At 39.1% G+C, this 24650-nt stretch overlaps 1 protein-coding gene across 1 annotated transcript in view; it reads right to left on the reverse strand.

The window, feature by feature from the left end:
• Positions 1–8844: 8844 nt before the first annotated feature.
• Positions 8845–24650, reverse strand: part of NUFIP1 (nuclear FMR1 interacting protein 1) — a 29636-nt gene continuing 13830 nt past the window's right edge. The window contains exons 6-10 of the mRNA XM_070471195.1: positions 24480–24572; positions 20760–20953; positions 14039–14155; positions 10748–10980; positions 8845–9439 (exon numbers count right to left, since the gene is read on the reverse strand). Of these exons, the coding sequence (XP_070327296.1) occupies positions 9323–9439; positions 10748–10980; positions 14039–14155; positions 20760–20953; positions 24480–24572 (754 nt within the window). The 3' untranslated portion in view covers positions 8845–9322. The remainder of the gene's footprint in view (positions 9440–10747; positions 10981–14038; positions 14156–20759; positions 20954–24479; positions 24573–24650) is intronic.

Here is a 24650-nt window from a genome sequence, read left to right on the forward strand (position 1 = left end):
ATAAAGAATTTGTTATAACAGGGTGTCTTCTAGAAACCCAAGGCAGGAATGCAGCCTATTTTGAAATGCCCACCCTGCCTCTGCCTCTCTGTAAAATGTAACCACATTCATTGTCATTCATTCAACTCCTACACACCACGCAGTGTTTGCAGCTTGAACACAACAGGAAACACAAATGGATTTTTTTAAAAAAATGTTTACAGTGTAAGTCCCAGAGCTTACAGTCTAGTGGAGAGAGACAAATCAAATGATCACACAAGTAAATATAAAACCAGAACTTCAGCAATTCTGAGAAAGGCAGGTACATGGTGTGAGTATGTGAAAAAGGAGGATTTGACCTACTTGGGGAGGTCAGGGAAGGCTTTCCTGAGGAAGTGAGGGCTGAGCAGAGATCTAAGTCAAAGCCAACAATAAGAAGATGTTAGGGAAAAAAAAAAAAAAGAAGATGTTAGGAGAAAGGGAAGAACTTTCCAGGCATGGAGGGGAGTAAAGGTCTCCTGGCAGGAGGAAGCATGGCTGGAGCTCCATGGCTGGAGAGCAGACAGATCAGGTGACCTGCCCAAGGTCACAATAAAAACAAGGTCAAAAATGGGGAATTTAGCCCAGAGCTACACATTCCATTCTACTACCAAGCCATCCTAGCCAACAAACATCACCTTCTTTCCACTCAGAACTTTCCATAGAGGGAGTTCCCTGGCAGTTCAGTGGTTATGACTCAGTGCTTCCACTGCAGGGGGCATGGGTTCGATCCCTGGTGGGGAAACTAAGATTCCACATCCTGGTCAAAAATCAAACAAAAACCACAAAACTTTTCGTAGAAACAGAGGTTCATCAGTTAACGCTCACGCCAAAGGATAAAAATGACCAAGTAGAACATGAACTGAGAACCCTGCCATAGAACTCAATTTGTTGTTTCCTTGTTGAGTTTGACCAGTCGGGGACTGGGGAGCCTTGGGGATAGTCTGTGTCAGCGGTACTCAAAGTGTGGTCCCTGGGCCACTAGCAGCAGCAGCTCCTGGGAACTTAATAGAATTGCAAATCCTCAGGACCCACCAAGGGGCTTCCCTGGTGGCTCAGATGGTAAAGAAACTGCCAGCAATGAGGGAGACCCGAGTTTGATCCCCAGGTTGGTAATATCCCTTGGAGAAGGGAATGGAAACCCACTCCAATATTCTTGCCTGGAGAATCCCACAGACAAAGGAGCCTGGCAGGCTACAGTCCATGGCGTTGCAAAGAGTCGGACATGACTAAGCGACTCACACACACACAGGACCCACCAAAGACCTCTGAGTCAGAAACTTCAGAGGTGGATCCAGCAATCTATATTGGAACAAGCAAGACATCCTGCAGGGGCTTCTAATACACAGAATGGTCTGCATGAGACGTTTTCAAACCTGTCCAATCATCCCAATCACCTGAGGAACTTGTTAAAATATTCCTGGGCTACATTCCCATATCTACAAAACCCAGAATCTCAGGGTGGGAACCCGTGTTCAGGTGGTCAGCCTGATGTAGGAGCCACTGGTTGACATCAAAGTAATTCAGCATCTGACATGGTGATCAATTAATCTTCATATGCCACTTTTCCTCGCTAGGTGCCTGAGGGCAGTAAGTACCGTAAACTCTACAAGCCAAACTCAGTGCGTAATTTGACTCGTATCTTCTATCTTCTCAGCTCTTTGATTTTAAAATGGTACCTTTCAGAGAGTTCTTCTTTTGATGCTTTTTGATGAATGTCTCCTTGTCTCAGTCTCATCATCATACTCACCAAAAACCACATGAGATCTAACAGGCGCTTACCAAATTCAAACACTGTTATCTTAGTTGTGGTCAAAAAACTATTTCTTGAAAATGTCCCCAACATTCCAAAATATTCAAAAGAAAAGTGCCCAGCCTTGTAACACAAATATGCATCTAAATCAGTTTTTTCCTTTTTCTGCTTCTACAAGGAAATAGATTTCTATCATAGTGATTTGGCAGTGTTTTAAATAAACATACAAATAAATATGGGAAGAATTGAGACAATGTCTAAAAACAAAAACTAGAAAATACTTCCAGAGTTGAAACCATAAATGTAATCCCAGATTTATTTTCAAGCAACAGAATTTTTAAGAATTTTCCTATCTTAAAATTCTTCCACATCCTGGGATTTATGCAGTTCATCTGCCAATAACATTGAATGGTCTACTGTAGATAATTTTACATGTTTCAGAAACTCTCAAGCAAGATAATGATATATGACTCACTTCCCTAAAGATATAAGGCCAGTGAAAAGGGACAAAAAAAATGAGTGGTCACTGTAATGTAAAAAAAAAAAGGCCTCAATTACTGGTTATCTTCAGATTAGTGGTTAGGGGGAGCAATCTTTGATTGTGTAAAACTAGAATTTGTGAAGTGGCTACTGCTATCATTCCAATAAAACAAGGAAGTTGGACTTCCCTAGTCCAGTGGTTAAGACTCCATGCTTCCACTGCAAGAGGCGTGGGTTTGATGCCTGGTCAGGGAACAAAGATCCTGCATGCCATGCAGCCAAAGAAACCCCCTAAAAAAAAAGGAAGAAATTTCAGTAGTTTTAAGAAAATGGAGACATGTACATAGGAAGGAAGAAAAGGGAGCCTTGATTAAGTAACTGTGCCTTTGAAGATATTAATTCAAATAAAGCCTGTAGTTTGGCTTTACAAATTAAAGCACAAAAATAAGCAGAAAAACATGCAGACACTGAACTGCAAATACTAAACCCAGGAAATGATGGCATTCCCTCCTAATAAACAGAAATAAAGTTGCCAGAAACTGGAATGTGAAAACCTTCATACAAGCGGCGAAAGATCCTGAAGCGAAGATATCATAGTTTTCCAGGATTTGCAGACTTATGTAATCAGCCAGGTACAGAGGACCAATAGAAGAGACTTGCTCTTTTTTTTATTATTGATTTTATTTATTTCTGGCTGCGCTGGGTCTTCATTGCTGCACCGGCCTTCTCTAGTTGTGGTGTGGAGGCTTCTCCTGCTGCAGGGCGCGAGCTCCAGGCGATCGGGCTTCAGCAGCTGCAGCACACAGGCTCAGCAGTCGTGGCTCCCAGGCTCGAGAGCACAGGCTCAGCAGTTGGGGTGCAGGGGCTTAGTTACTCTGTGGCAGGTGGGGTCGTGCAGAACCTGAGACAGAACCTGTGTGCCCTGCATTGGCAGGCAGATTTTGTATCCAGTGTACCACCAGGCAAGTCCCACTTGGTCTCCTTATGAGAAGACCCAGCAAGTGTTCCAAACGTCAGCCACACCAGTGTGCTTCACAGGACACGCTGCACTGCGGGCACAGTCTCGAGGCCTACAGCTCGAAAGAACAGAACCTCGAGTTGGGGTCTTTTGTCTGTACATCAGAGTATCTGTCTTCTTTATTGCTCCATTTAATCACACTTACTGATTTTCCCCATTCCAATTTTAAGAAAGAAATAATCCTTCATTTGCTAAGTCATTCCCAAGCTGCCTCCAGGTCTGCTAACGAGAGACTGTTCGGGAGCAAGTCTGCCCTCCAGAGCTCAGCTTCCATCAAGAGGAAGTGGCTCCTCTTTTCCTGGCGACCTCTCAGTCCATTTCAGCCTTATATATCAGGCAGTCACTGGACAAAAGAAGTGAATGAGGCAACTTTCAAATGCTAATTCAGAGTGTGGGCTGTGGAAGTCAGAAAACCCTCAGGAGAAGAACTGCCCTGGCCTGTCCATCAGTCGGGGTCTCACCTCTCCTCTCGCTGAGGACTCAACGACCACTAGCACCCAGCAGTGGGGAAGAGCTCCACAGAGCATCTTCACACTTTAATTCAAACATCCTGTCCTCCTCAGAATTTAACTCTCATTTTTTAATGGAAAAGAGGAAGGTGTCAGTAAATACTAGAAATAGGTTGAGCTTTTAAATACACCCAAAATATAGTTTTCCACTTCTCATACACAAAATGAGGTACAATATGAAATATACAGGATGATCTCAACTATGTTATCACAAAAAGTTATAGAACCTTATCTGATTGGATGGTTGATGATTTTAAGGAATTATAAATGATAGTTTGGTGGGTTTTTTTTTTCAAGTCCCTATCTTCTAGAGATGTATGCTAAAATATACAGCAATAAAATAGTAAGATTCTTGAGCATAAGCTTCAAAATAACCTCCAGTGGGTTGGGGTGAGGTAAGGTGGGCTGGCATGGCTAAGGTTTAAATGAAAATGACTGGCCACAGACAGATAAAGTGCTGAGGCTGCAGGATGGGTGGGAAGAAGGGTATCATTACATTACTCACTTTTTATACTTCACATACTTTTACATGTGCTTGAAAATTTCCAAAATAAAATGCTTTTTAAAAAAAGCCATAGGGACTTCCCTGGCTGTTCCATGGGTAAAACTCCATGCTTCCAATGCAGAGGGTGAGGGTTTGATCCTTGGTCCAGGAACTAAGATCCCACATGCCACATGGTGCAGCCAGTAAGCAAAAATTACTTAAAAAAAAAAAAAGGCCACAAAAAAGGAGAGAAAGAGAAAAAAATAAAACAAAGATACTCATCTAAAATACTGCAGAGCATAACGAAAAAAGAGATTCGGTTAAAAGTCTTTATTAAAACAATCAATTACTCTCTCCCTATGCTCCAAATTCCTTGAAATGATTATTTTTAAAAACAACTGAAGATTTACAACAGAGAAGGAATACAAGATAAAGAATGGTATCAGGAAACTAGTGGTTTTGAGAAACTCCTAAGTTCCTCAAAGTGGTTCTCAAAATGCACCCCCACCCCAAAGCTCACCAGCACTACCTGAAACCTGCCGTAAGTGCAAATTCTCAGGCCACATCCCAACTCTTCTTAATTATAACCTTTGGGGGCAGAGCCCTGCAATCTGGTTTTAACAAGCCCCCCAAGTGATTCTGATGAACCAAAGTTTGAGAACCACTCGGAAGCTGACCAGGTTGATAAGAAACAAGAGGAAGGCCTCCGCCCAAACCAGCCCCGGAGACAACCACAGGAAAGGTAACGGTGAGTCCAGAGGTGCTCCAAGCCGAGCCAACAGATGACAGAAAGCCGGGGACTAGCTGCAATAGTTAAGTCCTAAACCTGCCCACCTCCAAAACCAAGCGGTTGGTGGGAGTGGCAGGTAAGAGTACTGCCCTGGAAAAAAGCTCCATCCTCAGATTAAAACTCTTGGCATTTTGGCAAAGAGATGGGAGTGACGCCAAGAGCCTAGATTTTTTGCCCACTCCCCCTCTATTCTAAAAAATCTGCGTGAACAAAGCTTCCTTTTCTCAGTCAAGGTAAACATCTTTTGGAGCAAAGAAGGCTTTATTACAAATCTGGGAAAAATCCATGCCAACCCATTAATCAAGAGAATCTCTTTCATATGTAAAAGTGACTCTTTCAACAATTAGCAGTAAAGATAATTGTTCAGTAAACTGAACAAACAGAACAATTGAAAATCAAGGGGGAAGCAAATAATTCAAATAGAAAATAACATGAAAACTCTCACTGGTATCCTTAGAAATATAAGGGTATTATACCTATGAAAAAAGCAGTTAGAATAAGAAAGCAATCTTGAATATTTAAAAACAAATTACTAAATATTAAAAACTAAACAGAAAAGCTAAATGATTGTAGCATATCACAGCATATCATCAAGTAATTAAATATTGAATCCTCATTTCAATTCAAAAAAATGAATTGGGAATTCCCTGAAGAGGGAATTAGTGATTTGGAAGATAACATTTTGGTGCGGGGGGCGGGGAGGCTGTACCACACACAGCATGCAGGATCTTAATTTCCTGACTAGGGAATGAACCCTCGCCCCTGTGGTAGAAGCTCGGAGTCTTAACCACTGGACTACAAAGGAAGTCCTTGGAAGATAACATCTGGAGAAATCTTTCAGAATAGAGCAAAAAGATCAAGACAAATTATATAAGTCCAGTGAAAGGATCAGGTCACGAAGTTCCATATTCACTTGGTAAGTCCAGAAAAACAAAAGAAAAAATGGAAAGAAAATAAATCATTTTAGAAATTGTCCTTAGTCCAAGAATGGTGCAATTCTTCAGAGTGAAAGGACCATCAGGTAAGCAGAATGAATGACATATATCCCACATACCTGGACATTACTGATGAAATTTTAGGACTCCAAGCATAAAAAGAAAACCCAAGGTTTTTCATGAAGGTGAAAATAAGTTTTTGCCAATAAAGATAGAATTGGACTGCTGTCTGACTTTTAAGAAGCAATACTGGATACTAGCAATCATGTGTTCAATTTTGAACCTAAAGCCCTAAACTCATTTTTTTTTAATTGAAATGAGGATTCAACATTTAATTACTTGATGATATGCTGCAATAAACCAAAAAAACTAACCCCGGGATAAAGGGAAAAGCAGTGAGAAGGAAACAGTGAACCAACAGTTTTCTAAGCAATGATGCATAATGTCAAGACACAAACACACACACACAAAGATAACAGAGATGAATCTAAAAAAACTCACATGATTGCACCAGGAGAAGAGGATCCAGGTGGGGAAGTGAAAGAATGCTAAGGTAACTGACTTAATTGGGAGGTGAGTGAAAAATATGGCTACTGATTAATAAAGTAAAGAAAAAAAAAGTAACCCCTGACAAAACAGCAATATGTTGAATTAATTTCAAAGCACTAGGAGGAAAAACAAGGAGAAAAAACAACAATCAATCAAGCCAATAAAATGGTGAAATAAAAACAAGCACAATATTCAGAAAATACAAAATACAATGGCAGGAACAGTCCAAACATTTCAATTGTTTCAATTAATATGAATGGATTAAATTTCCCAGAGACTCTTACATTGAACTCCCCTAAACCTGTCTTGAAAATAGAAGCCCATGCAGAAAGTATTAAGGACAAAAAAGAATATCTCATAGTTGTAAAAGGCACAACTCACCAACAGTCACATAATGCTTTCGCATCTCTGAAATCAATTCATTAAATGGACATCAAGAATGTAGAACGTCTGATAATTAACAAGGTAAATCCAAAAAAGAATAGGCAAGGCACCCTTCTCCCCTCAAAACTCATAATATTTACAAATATTGACCATGCATTCCATAAAGTAGAAACCATACAGGTTACACTCTACCTGCTTGGGAATTGTAAACATACTTAAGCAATTCCTGGGTTAAATATAAAGGGAACTGAATCTGAAATTACCCCCGAGAAATAAACAACAGTCACCACAGCTTAACACTGTTGGACACAGCCAGGGCAGTACACAGTGGGGCATTTTCAGGCTTTACTACATTTAACAGAAAACAAGAAAGACTGAAAACTTTGCACAATATACCTTACAGCAGTGATTGTCAAAGCCCCTGGAAACATGATGGTTCTTTGAAAATACACTAGGAGTATGTGAATTCATTTACATATTTGAAACCTATGGAAACTGCATGCTAACTTGAGATAAAACTGCAGACTAGTCAAAATTTGAATATTAAATCAGTTTGTAATATTGGTTACTTCTCTGTCCTGTTGAGATGAACTGGGTTAAGAGTCACATCTTTGAATAATGCAAGGTTTTATTCATTTTTCTTTTACTGCATTAACGTATTATATGAACTGAATTAATGAGTGAACTAGCTGGTAATTTTCCAAAATATGGGGCTCTTTGGAGGGAGAGAGTAAAACAGAATCAAAAGGTCTGTATGGTTGCTGCCAGGTTGGGAAACACTGACCTCAATATGACTGTTAATCTCAGGTCTGTGATGTCAGAGTGTCGTGTACCAGATGTTCCAGGATTCGGGACGGGATCTTTCAGACACAGAAGAGCAAGAGGGGCAGAGGGCTGCTATCAGCTCTCTTGCCCTACTTCTTGAAGTCAAGATTCATGGATTTCAATAATCATGATGTCAAGTAAAATTAATTTTCCAACTACAAGAGACTAAATTTTAAAAATCTAGCTCCTTTGACTGAATGTCAAGATAGGAGCTCTAAGGAATGCACTTGAGTCAGCCCTGATGAGATGGATGAACCTAATACAGAGTGAAATAAGTCAGAAAGAGAAAAACAAATATCATATATTAACGCATATATATGGAATCTAGAGGCAGTACTGACGAACCTATCTGCAGGCCAGCAGTGGAGACACAGACATAGAGAACAGACATGGACACGGCTGGCAGAGGAGGGAGGAGAGGGTGAGACGGCGGGGAGCGGCATGGAAACATACCCGCTACCACATGGAAAAGAGTCAACGGGAATGTGCAGTATGACTCAGGGAAACCAAACCGGGCTCTGTAACAACTCAGAGGAGTGCGATGGGGTGGGAGGGGGGAGGGAGGCTTAGGAAAGAAGCGACATATGTATACCTGTGGCTAATTCATGTTGATAATACGGCAGAAACCAACACAATACTGTGAAGGAATTATTCTTCAATTAAAAATAAATACATTAAAAAGAGCAGAGCTCTAGCACTAGCTAGCACAAATGACTAGAACATAAAAGACCAGAACCTCTGGCATTATAGGAGATAAAAAGACCTTAGTAGCTGTTATTTATTTAAAACATATTTTAAAGGTTCAATTACTACCTTTATAAGCAAATTTTAATTGTTTAAAACTCATGTAATATTTCACAAATTACTATTTATACCATAAAAAATTAACTTAACCTCATCAAGTACTATACTTTACATACTTTTTCACAGGAAAAAATTTTTTAAATGTCCAATTCTGAACCATACCAAAAAAGAAGCACTTCTACTGAATTGGAACTAAACAGAAGCCATATATCTATAATATTTCAAATGATAAATACCTGAGCTGCCAGTAGGTGAATGTCAACAGGTCTTTTGAAATAAACAGCAGAAATCTAAATTTCAAGATGTTCTCATTGTTTTAATTTGCTCTGGTTTATTTTAAAATACCCTCCCTTTGCAGGGGTTAAAGAGACTCTTCCTCTCTCATTTATTAAAAACAAAATGACTATTTCTCTCCCCAACCTACAGCTCTCCTCAGCTGAATTAAAAAAATTTTAAGTTTTTCCCCTTACCACTAAACCAGCATCTTCAATTCTTATCTGGCCCAAGAGTAGACTTCCTTATACAACAGCAATAAATACAAAGTAGAATTCTGCTAGCAAATATTACATTTGATCCCAACAATACAGACAGTCTTAAAAATCAATTAGGTATTTATTTGTATAGCATCAAAGACTTGAAAATCCTATATAATAGCCCATGAGGCTTACAAATTTAATTACTAATCCAGTTGAAAAAAGAAGAATTTTCACCCACAAACTTGAGGTTTTTACTACTTTACATGCTTCAGACAAGTGTGCTAAAACACCAGATACCTATTCATCTTTAGTTTTCACAGTAGTAGTATTAAGTCCAAAAAAGTCTTTTTTGATGATGTACCGAACACACTGCAAAATCACATTTCTTTCATGTCGAATGTCCGGAGCTAACAGCTAAAAAATAATAAATAAAAAGGTTAGCTTTTAAATAAAATATATCCAAGAAGCACCATCTAAGATATTCTATGTGCCTTCTCTATATGAAGAACACAGAATAATAAAGATTTGTATTATATTTACTATTTCACTAAAAAACAATGCAAGAATATCTCCTTTTAACCAAAACTATCGAGATTTAAACACTAGTATTCAAGGTCCTCTCCAGGAGTATCAAGGAAGGGATGGGAAAATTAGGTTCAGAAGTTTACAATTTTTTACATCTAAAAACCACGTTAAACAGAATTCTCCCAAACTGAAATCGATAAATAATATAAGAACTGGTATGGAGCTACAGTAAATATAGTAATAAACTAGCAGTAAATAATCCCAACATTCCTGGTCTTTCAGAATTTCCCACTTTTGTGCTTACTGTAACTGAAAGAAAGCTGAAAATCCCTGCTATCTAGAATACATAACCAAGGAATCACATGTGATTTGCCAAGAAGAATAATGTAACTACTACTCATTTTATTTCTGATGTCAATGTAGTTCAGAAACACCCACACATGAACTTTCAGAAGGAAAACATTTTAAAAATGAAGTTTCCAAAGAAAACATTTTAAGAACGAAGCTTCCTTTACACAGCACCAAAATTTACCAGAGTACACTTCCGAGCAATTTTATTAAGCAACAACTGTGTCCGCATGTAACATGCCATAGTCTGCAGTGACAGAACACTTGAGCCGCAGCACAAGCAATTCTCTAACCAGGCAAAAATCAGACTCTGCACAGAACGTCACCAGGCAGTGATTCCACAATTCCACTAAACATTTCAGAGTATCTCTATCACTCTTAGATACAAAAGTCTTAGATCTCTGAACAGCTTCATGTCCATTACTTAGAATCAAAAGAGGCATTGTTTCTTTATAATTTAAAGAAAAATCGTAAGCTTTTGAGCACATCACACTGAGAAAAAGTCAACAATGCACAAAATAAACACACAAAAACCTTTTTCTCCCTTTAGCCTGCACTGTATTTAGTTGTGCTTTCAAGGAAAAATTTTCAAAGGTCAATACATTTCGATACTTTACCAACTACCTAGCCTAGGTTCTTTTATTTTAAGCAGTTTTGAAAATTGTTAATTATCCCACACTTACTGAGTATCATCTACATTCCCAAGGCAGTTTCAGAATGAAGATACACAGATGACCCTTCAAGGAGCATGTGTCTCTGGCAACCTTAAAAGACACACGGACGGACACACACATCCACACATGCCCAGCAGCTCTATTCTCAGGACACGAAAACACAAAGACCGCTTACCATTTCCAGGAGATACGGATGGTGTGTTCTTGGTTCAAATAATGTTCGGTAGTTGAGATCCTTTTTTTTCCTCTTAGGATTTGCGTTTTTAAAGCTTCTCCTTCGGCTCTCACACTTGGCTTCTGAGGACTTTTTAACAGCTGCGTTAGCATCTTGACTTGGTTTCTCAGGAGCACTGCTGTGAAGAACCTGGTCTTCTGCCAGAATGTCTGCTTCAGTCTTGATGGGAGCTTCTACACATGATGAAAAATAAACACGAAAATAACAAAGTAAAACACAGGTAAAACTTCCAAAAATAACCAATAAAAACACCCCCCACAATAATCCCCTTCCCCAGCCCTAACAGTTACCTAATTAAAACTGAGCATGTACAGTCTATTACAGAATTTTTCGAATTGGGAACTGTAACTGCCAATAACTGAGATTACTGCAAAGAGCTATGGAAAATGATCCCCACGAAAGAAGTAATACCAGATGGAAACTTGGATCTACACAAAGGAATGAAGAGTGCCAAAGACAGTCAATATGTGGATGAATACAAAAGACCTTTTTCATTTGAAAAAACTTTGTAAAGATAATTGACAATTGAAAGCAAAAATGCATAATAACAATGTATGTGGGGATTATTAGCATCCACAGAACTAAAACAAGAATAGCACAAAGGAAGGGAAGGGGAAAATCTAAGTATATTGCTGTAAAATTCTTAAATTACAGGAACACCTCGTACTGTGCTTTGATTTAATGGTCTTCAGAGACACAGCATTTTGTACAAATGGAAGGTTTGTGGCAACAATGACCAAGTCTGTTAGCACCATTTTTCCAACACCGTTGGTTCACTTCTTGTCTCTGCATCACATTCTGATGACTTTTGCTCAATGTCTCAGACTTTCACTGCTATTGTATGTTACGATCATGTGTAATGTTTGATACTACTATTATAACTGTGTTGGGTCACCATGAACCATGTCATTATATGAGACAACCAATTAACAATGTTATGTTCTGACTGCTCCACCTTCCTGCCATTCTCCTCTCTCTCTCCTTCTCCTCAGGCCTCCCTATTCCCTGAGACATCGTACTGAAATTAGTATATGGTTAATAACCATACTAATGGTTAATAACCACAGGCTTCCTCAGTGGGTCAGCTGTAAAGAACCCACCTGAAATGCAGGAGCTCCAGGAGACGCAGGTTCGACCCCTGGGTCGGGAAGATCCCCTTGAGTAGCAAATGGCAACCCACACAATTTTCTTGCCTATGAAATCCTATGGAGAGAGAAGCCTAGCGGGCTATAGTCCATGGGGTCCCAAAGTAGGACATGACTTAGCGACTAAAACAAAAACAACAGAGATGCTATTTCATGGTTCAGAGAAGGCTCACTTTATTTCCTTGTTTTATGTACTGCAAAGTCCTACTGTGTCAATATCCTGTCCCATCCTATAGCCCAGTAACACTGCAAGTTAGAAATCTGCCAGTGACCTGGATGGCTTAATAAAAGTGAATTCAAATTACATAAAATAATTCTTAAGGCTTAGGAATGTGAAACAAGGAATTTTCCCTGAAGGCAGGACATTTTAGACAACCAGTCAAACTGAATTCATACAAAGGCAAAAGAAGAGCTATGCACCACCTATTGCCACACAAAGATGTAATGGAAGGCAATATAGTTGGCTTCTTTAGACCTAAGCTTTACGTCAGCTTTGCCACATACTAGTTTTGCCAATGTATCCTCTTGAAGCTTCAGTGTCTATAAAATAAAGGGCTGAAACCTTGATCCCCTCCAGTTTCCTCTCTACCTTTTCAAAGTGGCAGCCTCAAAAGGAAGACATGAGTATAAAACTATTAAATATCTTATCTTAGGAATGAGAGAGGAAAGCATTTGTAGAACTGTTTTTATGGGATTCAGTAATCTGGTAACAGCTTTCTTTGCTATCACCTGTCATAAATACACAAGATAAGCAGGAAACGTAATATGTGTTTAAAGAATAACTTCATCTTCATATCAGTGTACTGGAAACAAGAGTAAGGAACTAAATACTGTTTTTCTTAAAATTAAAAAAAAAAAAAGAAGAAGAGGCAACCATCTGTAAAGGACTCCTCTGATAAAGCCAAAGTAGATTATATTTAAAAATTCAAGTAGCCTTTAACCAGTTACCATAGTAAAGCTTGGCCTTTCAAAAAGAGGGGAAAAAAAACTCCTATGTTATAGATACCCAGATCTAAACCTTACCTTTCATATTAAAGCCCAACTCTTCCTTCTTCAGCATCTTCCAACTAATAAATATTGATTTTCTCTAGCTTAGTCAACATTAAAAGTCCTGCCATCTTCATCCAATTACATTTAAATCTCCCTTTCATCCTACATTTTCACTTTGAAGACCCTCTATTCCTGTCTTCAGTAGAGGCCCTACCATGATGACGCATCTGAGACATACACTCAGAATTCTCTCGTGGCTGGTGAAGCACAGATATAATGACCATGCAGAGCCAGGTTCAGAGCTGCAACAGGACATGGTTATTCACTAAACAAACGCAGGGTTACTGACGTGAACCTTGGCTTGAGTTGCCCATAATGCCAAGCCCATTCGTAGCCCTTTTAGGAGGCCCTAAAAGAGATGCTAGATATTGAGTTGGTTTATCACCATCGCTTTTTTGGGTGGGAGGGAGAGTTTGTCATCATCTTTTAATATTAAAACATGTATCCTGAATAACATTAACTTCTCAGAACCACTATCAAAAGGATTCCATGTCTCCCAACCTTAAAAATACACAGGCTAATGCAACACAAGCATATATGATTCCTGTGTTCTCCGAATGAGGCAGTTTAGGTAAATGTGCTCTATAAGGAGCAATGCCCCATATACAGGTAAGGAATTGTACCATCCTCTTTGTCATAAAGGACCTTTCAGCAGCTTAAAAAGGTGCGAAACATGTTAAGACAAGAATTCTTGAGAGTGGGAAGAAGTAACTAATTTCCTTCGCTTTATCTGTTAGAATTTTCTCTGATTCATTAGTGGATATTCTCTCTTCCCTCCCTCTTCTCTCATTATATTGTTTTTGCCCCTCTCTCCTAGAGGAGCAACACAGTTCTCCATCTCTCCCACTTACCTCCATCCCATGCTAACTCCTGAATCAAATGAGAAAGGAATTTGAGGCTCAACTAAAGAATGTGCACGACACATCTCGTCCTCAGATACACACACGTGAAAAGATGCTACTGGCGCACAGTGGACACCAAAGGCAACAATGGAACGACACACACCCAACTGTCGGCGCCTGAAGCCAAGGCTTACCTTCTGGCTCACTCTCTGACCCCGAGAGGCTGCCATAGCTGCTCATCAGGGAGCACAGCGCTGGGGTCACCTCCTTGGGTATGACAGCGCTCTGTGGTCTCTCCTCTTTGTCAGATTCTGGAACAGGGAGCACCGAGAATGAAACTGTGTATCAAAAATACCTACCCGCATAAACAAGAAAGATGACATCCCCCCACTACCCGCATAAACAAGAAACCTAACAGCCCCCCACTCCCTCATGTGCTAGTGAAAAGAAAGCCCTTTCTGATCACTTCCTCAATCTTCCTGAAAAAGAAATCCAAGAGACTTGAAAACTTTCCCCTTGGTTTAAATCTTTACAGTCAGAGAAGCTACCTGCCTCAAAGAGAAAACAGAGGGGCAAATGGAGCTGTACGCAACTCAAGTCTCTTACCAAGCTCACTGGTATGGAACCTGGGTCTTCTCTAAATGAATTAGACAGTCTTTGTCATTAATTACTTTATTTTATGCTATTAATTAATTTTATTACAGTACCAGGAAGGCCATAAATGTATTTAACATCACTGGACTAGGATCGTGGACTCTGAAAATCAGGTTTGGAGTAAATAAAATATAAATGGCCACTGTTTTTAAGACTGGTTTAGAGAGTACAAGTAGTATTTCAACCTTTCTACAGTTAAAGGCACTTCACTGAACCTGGCCTGAATTTTTATTATTTAGAATTTCTAAGAACTTAAGTAAACAAGCCAAGTATGAGAATTTAGCGAGTACTAAGAGACTGCCAAAGGTAAAGTGTTTGATCAGAGCCCAGCAAGTTTAGTTGTAGCCCCAGGACACCACCTATTGCATTTATTTTTGGCAGCTCTGAAAGTGTATTACATTTATTCTGAACAAGTCAGTAGTGCCTGACGGAAGAATGAAGACAATAACTTGCCTGTGTAATGAACCAGCTCAACCCACAACCAATATGAAATGTTTCAAGACAGTACTGAACATTCACCAAGTCAGTCTAAGGGAAACCGAAGCATGCCAGTAGGAAAAAGGAGTGTAATTTTATGTGAGTATGGAACAACCACCTTCTGGCAGATGAAGTTAAATCCTCTGTCTCCACCATCCACCCTGCCCAGTACCACTCCAAAAACTACTCCTTGTCCATTTTGGGCTAACTTCTTATCTTTTCTCCTGAATTAATAAAGGGGACTTGAAAATATGCAGTTTTATTTATAAATTACTAGTGGATAAAACAGAATCTGCAACAATATTAGTGTGGAGACTGTTCATCTCATTGTTTAAATGATATGCCAAAATGTAGACACACCAGAAAGTACAATACAGATGACTATATAATGCTCTTTTTTTCCCTTAATATTTTATTTTATTTTTATTTTTATTAGTTGCAGGCTAATTACTTTACAATATTGTAGTGGTTTTTGTCATACATTGACATGAATTAGCCATGGATATAATGCTCTTTAAAAGCATGAGCACATTTAACCCTTTTGAAGTATCACCTTCACTATTAATTAAAGGTGATAAAACCAAAATTCAATAGAATCTGAACTGGATGATCCCTTAGGTAACACAACTATACAACAGCTGGGTCAAATTTAAATCCTGGCTACCTGACCCTAAATCCCAAGTATTAAGTAGTGGGCTAGAATATATCCTACAGATACATAAAGTCTTCTGATAATTAAGTCACCCTACCAAACCCTCTCTATGATCAAGAATAACACTAAGAAATGTCTTTCAGCTACAGCCCATTTCTCTGCTCCCTTTCACAGCAAAACCCCAATTACTTATATAACTCACCAGGGATGTCACCTGAGCCTGAAATTTCCTACAACTATCTGACCCTCTAGAATCTACTTCAATGTGTCTTTCAGGCCCACCACACCAGCGAACTTTTTCTTCCAAGTTCACCGGATTCTTCTGTGTTGCCAAGTCTAGAGGTCACCTATCGGTGTTCATCTTATCTAACCTAGTGACAACATCTGACGGTACCACTGACCCTTAAACACACAGGCCTGAAGTTCACAGGTCCACTTACACACAAGTACTTTTCAATACTAAATACTACTGAAACCAACCTGAGATTAGCTGAATCCACGGATTCAGGGCGGTGGATGCAGAGCCACATTACACAAAAGGCAAACTACGGGTTAGACTTTGCAAGCACGTGGAGGGCTTACGCTCCTAACCTCTGCAATTGTTCAAGGTCAACAGGAGACCTTCACGTGACTTCCAGAACCCTTTCACTTGGCTCTCCTTTCCCAGTCTCCCTACTAATTTCTCCTCATTGACGAACTTCAAAACTCTTGAGTGTCCCTGGGTCCAGTCCTCAGCAACATTTCCCTCTGTGCCTCTTTCTCCTCTTATGATCTTACTGTACCTCAAATCTTAAAGTATTAGAGGCCAATAAATCACAACTGTATACCTTGTTTTCCCCTAGACCCCAGAATAAACTATTGTTCAACATCTCCACTCAGATATCAAACCAGCATCTGAAAGGTTAGCATGCCCCAAAACAAAAAACACTTGATTTCTCCTCCAAACATGCCTGACAGCCTCCATCTCAATAAATGCCAGCTCTTTTCAATGGTTATACCAAAACCTAGCAATCATCCTGACTCTTCTCTTTCTCACACACCATATCCAAACTGGCAACAAATACTGCCAGCTCTGTTTTGAACATATATACAGAATCATACTCATTACTTCACTTCTACAACTGCAGTCCAAGTCAACATGTCTTACCCAGACAGTTCTAGCATCCTCCTAAAAGAACAGCCTGATATGATCTGCCCACCTCTGCAGTCCATTCGCCACTTTAACACATCACACCACCTCTCTGCTCAACCTCAGAGTCAAGTCCCAAGTCCCTTCCTGCCTTAGACAAGACCCTGTTTGAGCTGGTCCTTCACCACTTTATTCCTGGCTTACTCCACCCCAACCCTGTTCTTCCCCAGGTACACCAGCAAGCTCTCCCCATGGCGTGTTTGCATGCGTTGCTTTCTTTGCTTGCAAAACCCTCACGTCTCAGCCCCTAATTTCACTCAGATTTCTTAGTAACCCTTTATCAGACATGCCTTCGCTGATTATATTAAATAGCACACTCCTTTCTCCAACTGCCATTCTCAGTCCTTTTCCTTGACTTTACTCATCCTCATGAAGGATATCAACCCATATTTATTTACTGTAGCTTCCCCAAGCAGAACATAAGGTTCAGGAGAGAAGGGGTTTGGCTTTGTTCAGTATACTGTATCCTCTGAGCTTAGAACAGTACATAAATGCTCAACAAATATTTGAAGAACAAACTGTTGCATGAATGAGTTAAATAAGGACAAGTTCAAAACGGGTAACTAGAACAGAATGACTGAACTATGCCGAGGTGGGGTCGTAACAGAAACCTGGCTTCATCTGGATTCAGAGACTATTTCTTTTTTTCAAAAAAATGATTCTATTTTTCTTAAAAAATCACATATATGTAGCTTAAGAAAATTACTGAGGGATATAAAACGTGAGCAGTGGCTGTCTCCATAAGTTAAGGAAGTATATTGCTTTTTATTTTATGCTTTTCCGGTTTTTTTCCCCCTGTTTTTTGCATCATTTTTATAATCAAGAAATGAATTATAAAGAAAACACAGGAAAATGAAACCTGGAGGCAAGTATTTCCTCACAATTCAAGAAGCGGACTGCATAGCTTTAATTGGCCTACATATCAACCCTTCTTCCTGCCTTCTTTTTTTTCTAGACTGTATATTTTGAATCATTTTAGATTTACACAAGCGTTGCAAAGCTAGTGCCAAGATTTTCCATAAACCCTTCACCCAGCTTCCCCTAATGCTAACATCTTACATAACTACAGTGCATTTACCATAGCTAGCAAATGAACACTGGGAGAGAACCACCACCTAAGCTACAGAACACGCTGTAACTTCACCAGTCCCCACCGCCGTCCCTCCTCCGCAGCGCATCGCGTCAGCCTCCGGGCGCCTCATCTGCGCCCTCTCTCAGCCCACGACAATCTTCAGGATCTCCCTGCCTTTCACCAACTTGACTGTTTACAGACTGCTGCTCAATTACTGCAGAAGATCCCTTAGCCGGGTCTGATGTTTTCTGATGGTCAGACCGAGGTTATGGATTTTAGGCAGTGTCCTTCTCATCGTGTATCAGGGGGGACACATCAACCCGACTTATTACTGGTGAAGTCAGCCGTGACCACTTGCTGGTCTCCACCATAAAGTTACTATTCTTCTCTTTCCTAATTCTATTTCTATAAACAAGTCACAAAGTCCAGCCCACATTCAAGGGGAAGGAAATTAAGCTCTATCTCTTGGAATAAGGAATAGCAAAGAATTTTAGACGGATGTTAAAACCACAACCTGGGTGGCTGGTGTACTCATTACCAGGAGTGCCCTACAGCTCACTATACATAACTGCCTTCCTAAGGGTAAGAGCTAGGAGTTCACACAAATTAACAACTCTTTTCTTATTTCATTACCTTCAGTTATGTTCTGAGGACACACCACATATGACTCTGGCTCATGTGAAGGAAGCTTCTCTAAACAAGGTAAAACTGATTAACTGGAGTTGAGATGCTGAGAATATTTAGGGTATGTGAAAAAAAAAGGGTACATGTGGTTTCCTGGAGATATACTTGGGAGTGGAAAGTTGAAAAACCAATGCTCTAAAACATAGATTTGTAAAGTGTAAAAGTCCAGAAGAAATCCCAAGTAAAGGATAACAGGAATTTAAATGGAACCTTTCCTACAAAATCAAGCAACCATAATTTGATTGTTGGTATTCAGATTTCCTCTGATTTTCCTCAAACATCACTAATATGTAGCTTACTTTTAGGATTTTTGTATTCAAGCTTTACATGTTCATCTCTGACCTTCACAAAAGTAAGGGTTTCAACATTAAGCCACAACAAAATGACTTGATATCTCTCATTCAACTGCTCCTAGGAACCTGATTGAATGTTTTCTATTATGAGGATGAAAGGTATTTAACTACTGTTTCTCAAGTCTAAAGTGTTCTCTTGAAGATCTAGACACAGGCTTAAATACAGGCAAGATACAGTCATCTTTTTATTAGTGCTTCACCGGACTAGCACACACTGAAACACTTCTTTAAAAAATGGGAAAACAGAATTACCCAACCAGAGCCAACAATACGAAGGCAAAGAGTATTCAACACTACAGAACCCTTCAAATGTTCATTTAGAAAGTTGCATAAAGCGAAGAACTACGTAATTTTCAAGTTAGTTAATGTTTGTAACAGTAGTCTTCATATTTGTGTTTCAAGTATTTTAATGACGTGGAAGTTTCTATTTAGGCACAGATTGTATTTCATCATCAAGGTCACAAGCTGTAAGCTTGAATAAGTATGTGGGCACTCTCCAACATTTTTTGAAGGGAAAAAAAACACAAATCACTGCCCAAGAGTAAACTGAGCCCTGGCCCCGAATGTTTCCTGCCCTCTCCTTGCTATTAGCAAGGATAAGAAGATGTTTTTTAAAACTCTCATCCACATCTCAACTATCCTAGACCCATACAACATAGATTTGCTTTTTGGGGCCAGATTCAGATTTCACATTTGGAGGTAGTGCAGTGTACTAGGAGTAAGACTCCTAACTCTGACTGTGTCACTAACTAGCGGCATGACTAAGGTAAATGACTCAAGTTCCTTGGTTCAAAAACGGAAGCAGCGACTGCACGTACGTGAAGACTGTTATGAAGCAAAGAGCTACTATACACAAAGCACTTGGAGCAAAGTTAAGTACCTTACTAATAAGTGTTAGTTGGTGTTAAAATATTTATTACTACTATTCCTACTGAATTTCATCTCATCATTCTTAGCCTAACATTTCCTTATGCCAAGATCTTTCTCCATCCTGATTCAGTCAATGAAGCAGTCCCCCTCCACCTCTTCCCATCCTTGAAGTCCAATAATCAGTGTGTGCTTATCGCAGAAGCCGAGCAGGGCCTGCTGGCAAACCTACAACAGCCCCCATCAGTCCGCTCACTGGAAACACACCTCTGCAGAAGAATAAGCACCGGGAACTAGATAGAGCCTCACACCCTGTTACTGGAAGGAAAGATGGTAAAATATTGACATTGATGTTTTCATTTTTCAGAAGAGAAATGAAGCCTTAGAGGCTGAATAATATCTTTCTGTGACAGCAACATTTCTGTCCTTTAATTTTTCAACTTGTAAGCAACAGTAAACTTATCTCCCAAATTCTAGAGTGAACACAAGAATAAATAATAAACATATATTCTATGCTGTGAGGAAGAACCGTATTATTTAATATACTGAATTAATGTTATTTATCCAAAGAGACCAGTTTCATGCTGAGCAGCATAAATACTGGCTTCCCTTGGAATACTGCTTTCTAGGTGGGAAAACTCATCTAATGGTGTAAATCTGAATTCACAGCATCAATACATTCAAAACAGTCTTAAGATATTTTCAAAGATTATATGATACTATGCAAATTATCCAATAAATATAACCTTTCTCCCATATTCTGCATGCTTCATGCATTCATTCCCAAGATTCATAAAAAGTTTCTTAAAGTGACGTTTTAAATAAGACACTGCTATTAGGAACAAAAGCATCATTCTACTTTTTTACATTTTTACCATTAAACTCTCCATAAACAAGGATGTGAAGAATGAACTTCTGCATCACTGTCTATACTCTTAAAAACACGGTGTTTTCCTATTTAGCTTACCAGAATCAGTGTTTACCAAAACACCGAGGGGGTCTGAATTTGCCTCAGGTGGACTTTCAGGCTTCAAATCACCCAAATGATTGCCTGACCCAGCAGCTGTTCTCTGCTCAGAATGGCCATTTTTCCATTTGTGATGTTTGCCAGGACTTTGGATTTTTGCCATCTGCGAATGTCTGGTCATCCCCTTCATCTTGCTGCAATAAGAAAAATGCAATTCTTAATATAAAAGGCACTGACCTTTCAAGAAAAATTTGAAAAAGATTACTAAATGCAAAAGAAACTTAGCTGTCAAATCAATTACTTGTCACCTACTAAAGAGATCAGAAAAAAATAAACTCAATGGCTTCCAAAGACAGACCGTTAAATGAAAACACACAATATATCATACTTGATCAATTCCAATTTGCCTATTTCCTTCCATAATTTAATCCCTCTAAATTGGGCTATGTTGTACAATCAACAGCAAGTGAGTTTAACTGGCAACATTCTTTCAATCCTATTATACACAAGATAAAATAGTCCTCGGGGCTTCCCAGGTGGCCGGAGTGGTAAAGAACCCGCCTGTCAGTGCAGGTGTGGGTTCCAACCCTGGATCTGGAAGATGCCCTGGAGGAGGACAGGGCAACCCACTCCAGTGTTCTTGTCTGAAGAATTCCATGGACAGAGGAGCCTGGCAGGCTACAGTCCACAAGGCTGCAATGAGTTGGACAAGACTGAAGCGACATAGCACACAAAATATTCCTTAGACTTTACAAAGTGTGTTAACTCTTTATCTACTTAATTTTAAGGAGCCTTAAAGCTTCTGACGATTTTACAAACATGCTACCTTGTTTCTTGTTTGAGCTTCATGATAACGCCTTGAAACTGATTAGACAGGTATTGAGTTGGCCAAAGGGTTCTGGTTTTTCTAGAACCTTTTTCAGAATCTTACGGAAAAACCCAAACAAACATTTTGGTCAACTCAATTATTATTCTCTTCATGTTACAGGGCGATAAATGTAAAGATCATAGACCAAGCACAATTTCACAGCTAGCTCAAATCAAGTGCCCTCTTAAACCACCTTAATTACTATACTTAAGAGGAAAACAAATAATTATGTGAGCACATGCTTATGGAAACTATGCACAGGAAAAAAAAAAGACCTTTTGAAAAAAGGTTCATTACATATACTCTCAATGGACAGTAATACAAGATAAGAAAATAATACTAAGGCGTATAATAATAAGCTTAAAGCTAGTGATGAAAAGAAAATCTTAAAAGCAACCAGAGATAAAAGGTATTTTACATAGAGGAACAAGGTAATGGTAACAGCAGGTTTCTCTTGGAAACCATGAAAATAAGAAAACAGTGGGGCAACATCTTTAAAGTACTGTAAATATCAAAAACACCACTAACCTAGAACTGCGTATCTAGCAAAATTATGTGGACTGTAGCCCACCAGGCTCCTCTGTCCATGGGATTCTCCAGGCAAGAATACTGGAGTGGGTTGCCATTTCCCTCTCCATCAAATAGAAAGGTAAAATAAAGATCTCTTCAGACACACAAAGCTGAAAGAAGTCATCTTCAGCACACCCTCACTATAAGAAATGTTAAAGGAAGTATTTTAGGCAAAAGAAAAATAGTATCAGATGGAAAGATGATCTACACTCAAGAATGAAGGCTACGAGAAATGGTTAACCACATAGGCACCCTAGCCATCAGCTAACCAACCCCTGGCTGTGACTCTGTCAAGATCAGCAGATAACCCCCAACTGACCCCAGATACATGTGCCATTGAGACTAACATATGAGAGGGGGAAAAATTGCAAAACAAGACACCTACTAAGAGTAAAAAGGCAAGCCACAAGTTGCAAGACTGTATCTGCACCACCTACACTCTATACAAAAAATGACCTGTATCTAAGTAAGTAACACCTACAAATCAAGAAAGCAACTCTATTAAAAAAGAGTCAAAGACTTGAACTGGCACTTCACAAGAGAATATTAAAATGACCAGCAAGCATGTAAAAAGATGCCCAACATCATTAGTCATGAGGGAAATGGCATGACATGAGGAAAGGTATAATGTATGACAATACCACATATTGAACAGGACACAGAGAAATGAGATGCAGAGTCAGTAGGCATATAAATCAGTACAACCATTTCAGAAAACTATTTGCCTGTATCTATCATAACTAAACACACAGTAAGCAAGTACTTATGTCAACAAAAGACACTTAGAAGAATGTTCACAGCAGTTTTAGTCACAACAGCCCAAAGGGGAGACAACCCAAATATCCAACAGCAGAATGAATGTATTGGCATGGCCAAAAAGTTTGCTCCATTGTTTCCATACCACCTTACAGAAAAACCAGAATGAACTTTTTGGCCAACCCAGATATATTCTCACACCTGAGTTCTATACAGCAGTTAAGAACGGATTTACAGCTATATATGACAATATGGATGAACAGCACAAAATAATTTTGAGCCATAGAAACTATACCAAAGAAGATATACTATGTGATTCCACTTATACAAGGGTCCGCTTCCCTGTGGCTCAACTGCTAAAGAATCCACCTGCAATGCAGGAGACCTGGGTTCAATCTCTGGGTTGGGAAGATCCCCTGGAGAAGGAATAGGCTACCCACTCCAGTATTCTGGCCTGGAGAATTCCACAGACTGTATAGTCAACGGGGTAGCAGAGTTGGACACAACCGAGCGAATTCCACTTCCACTTTCACACAAAGTCCCAAGCACAGGTAAAATAAATCTATGATGATAGAACTCAAAAGAGGTTACCTTTGTGGGGAGGCATGGAACTAGGTAGGAAGGTCTAAGAGAGAAAAGCTCTGTGAGGTAAATACATTCTAAATATTATTAATCTACGTGGAAGTTACACGGGTATGTAGGTATGTGTGCATGGACAAATTCATCGAGTTGTGCACAATACAAAATACAATGGGAAAGTTCTGTGAAGGCGAGGTACTGGGGAAATGGGACGCCTCATACACTGCTGCTGGGAGAGTAAACTGGGATAGCTTCTATGACAGATATTTGGCAGTTAGCTATCAATATTATGAATATATGTCTTTGACTCAGGAAATCCACCTCTAGGAACCCACGTTCAGAAATATCTGCACCTGTAAAATTTATGTACAGGGCAATAAAGGCAACTTTTTATTAGTAAAAGATTGAAAATTGAATGTCTGTCAATAGAGAATTGGTTTAAGGAAAAAAAAGACGACCTTGTCAGGATATTCCTACACACCCTCAGACAATGAGGAGTCTTGTTTATATATTAATACAGGACAATTTATTATTTGGCTAAAAAAAAGCAAGATGGAGGACTATATCAAAAAAGGAAAAAAACAAAAAAGACTATTATCTATGTGATGTATACAAATAAGATATCTCTAGAAGGACAAAACAGGTTGCCTCTGGGAAGGAGAACTGTTCAGCCAGGGGACAAAGACAGAAAAGACCTGTTAATATAAATCATTTTGAAAACCATGTGAGTATAGGGTATTATTATACTCATACTATACTTATGAGTACAGGTATATTATTTTAAAATATAATTTTAAAAATTCAGCAAAAAAGTTACAAAAGCAAAAATTTCAGAATTGAAAATATAGAAGTTTTAGGATTTGGGTGTGTCCTCTTTTTATTATTTGTAAGAATGTACATTCATTTAAAATGAGCATTGAGAGTGCAAGCAATTTTCAGGAACTTACCCATACTGTGTCGTCGTCAACACCGCTCCTCTCTTTTCCTTTTCAAGTTTTAACTTTTTCTTCCTTTCAATATTAGCTAGAGTTGGGTAGTTTCTAGAAAACAATAAGAATCCATTATAAAAGGACTTTTAGAGTACAGTTTTAATTATGCAGTCAAGCAATTGCTGCATT

The sequence above is a fragment of the Odocoileus virginianus genome, chromosome 8, assembly GCF_023699985.2.
Source record: "Odocoileus virginianus isolate 20LAN1187 ecotype Illinois chromosome 8, Ovbor_1.2, whole genome shotgun sequence".
NCBI classification, from domain to species: domain Eukaryota; kingdom Metazoa; phylum Chordata; class Mammalia; order Artiodactyla; family Cervidae; genus Odocoileus; species Odocoileus virginianus.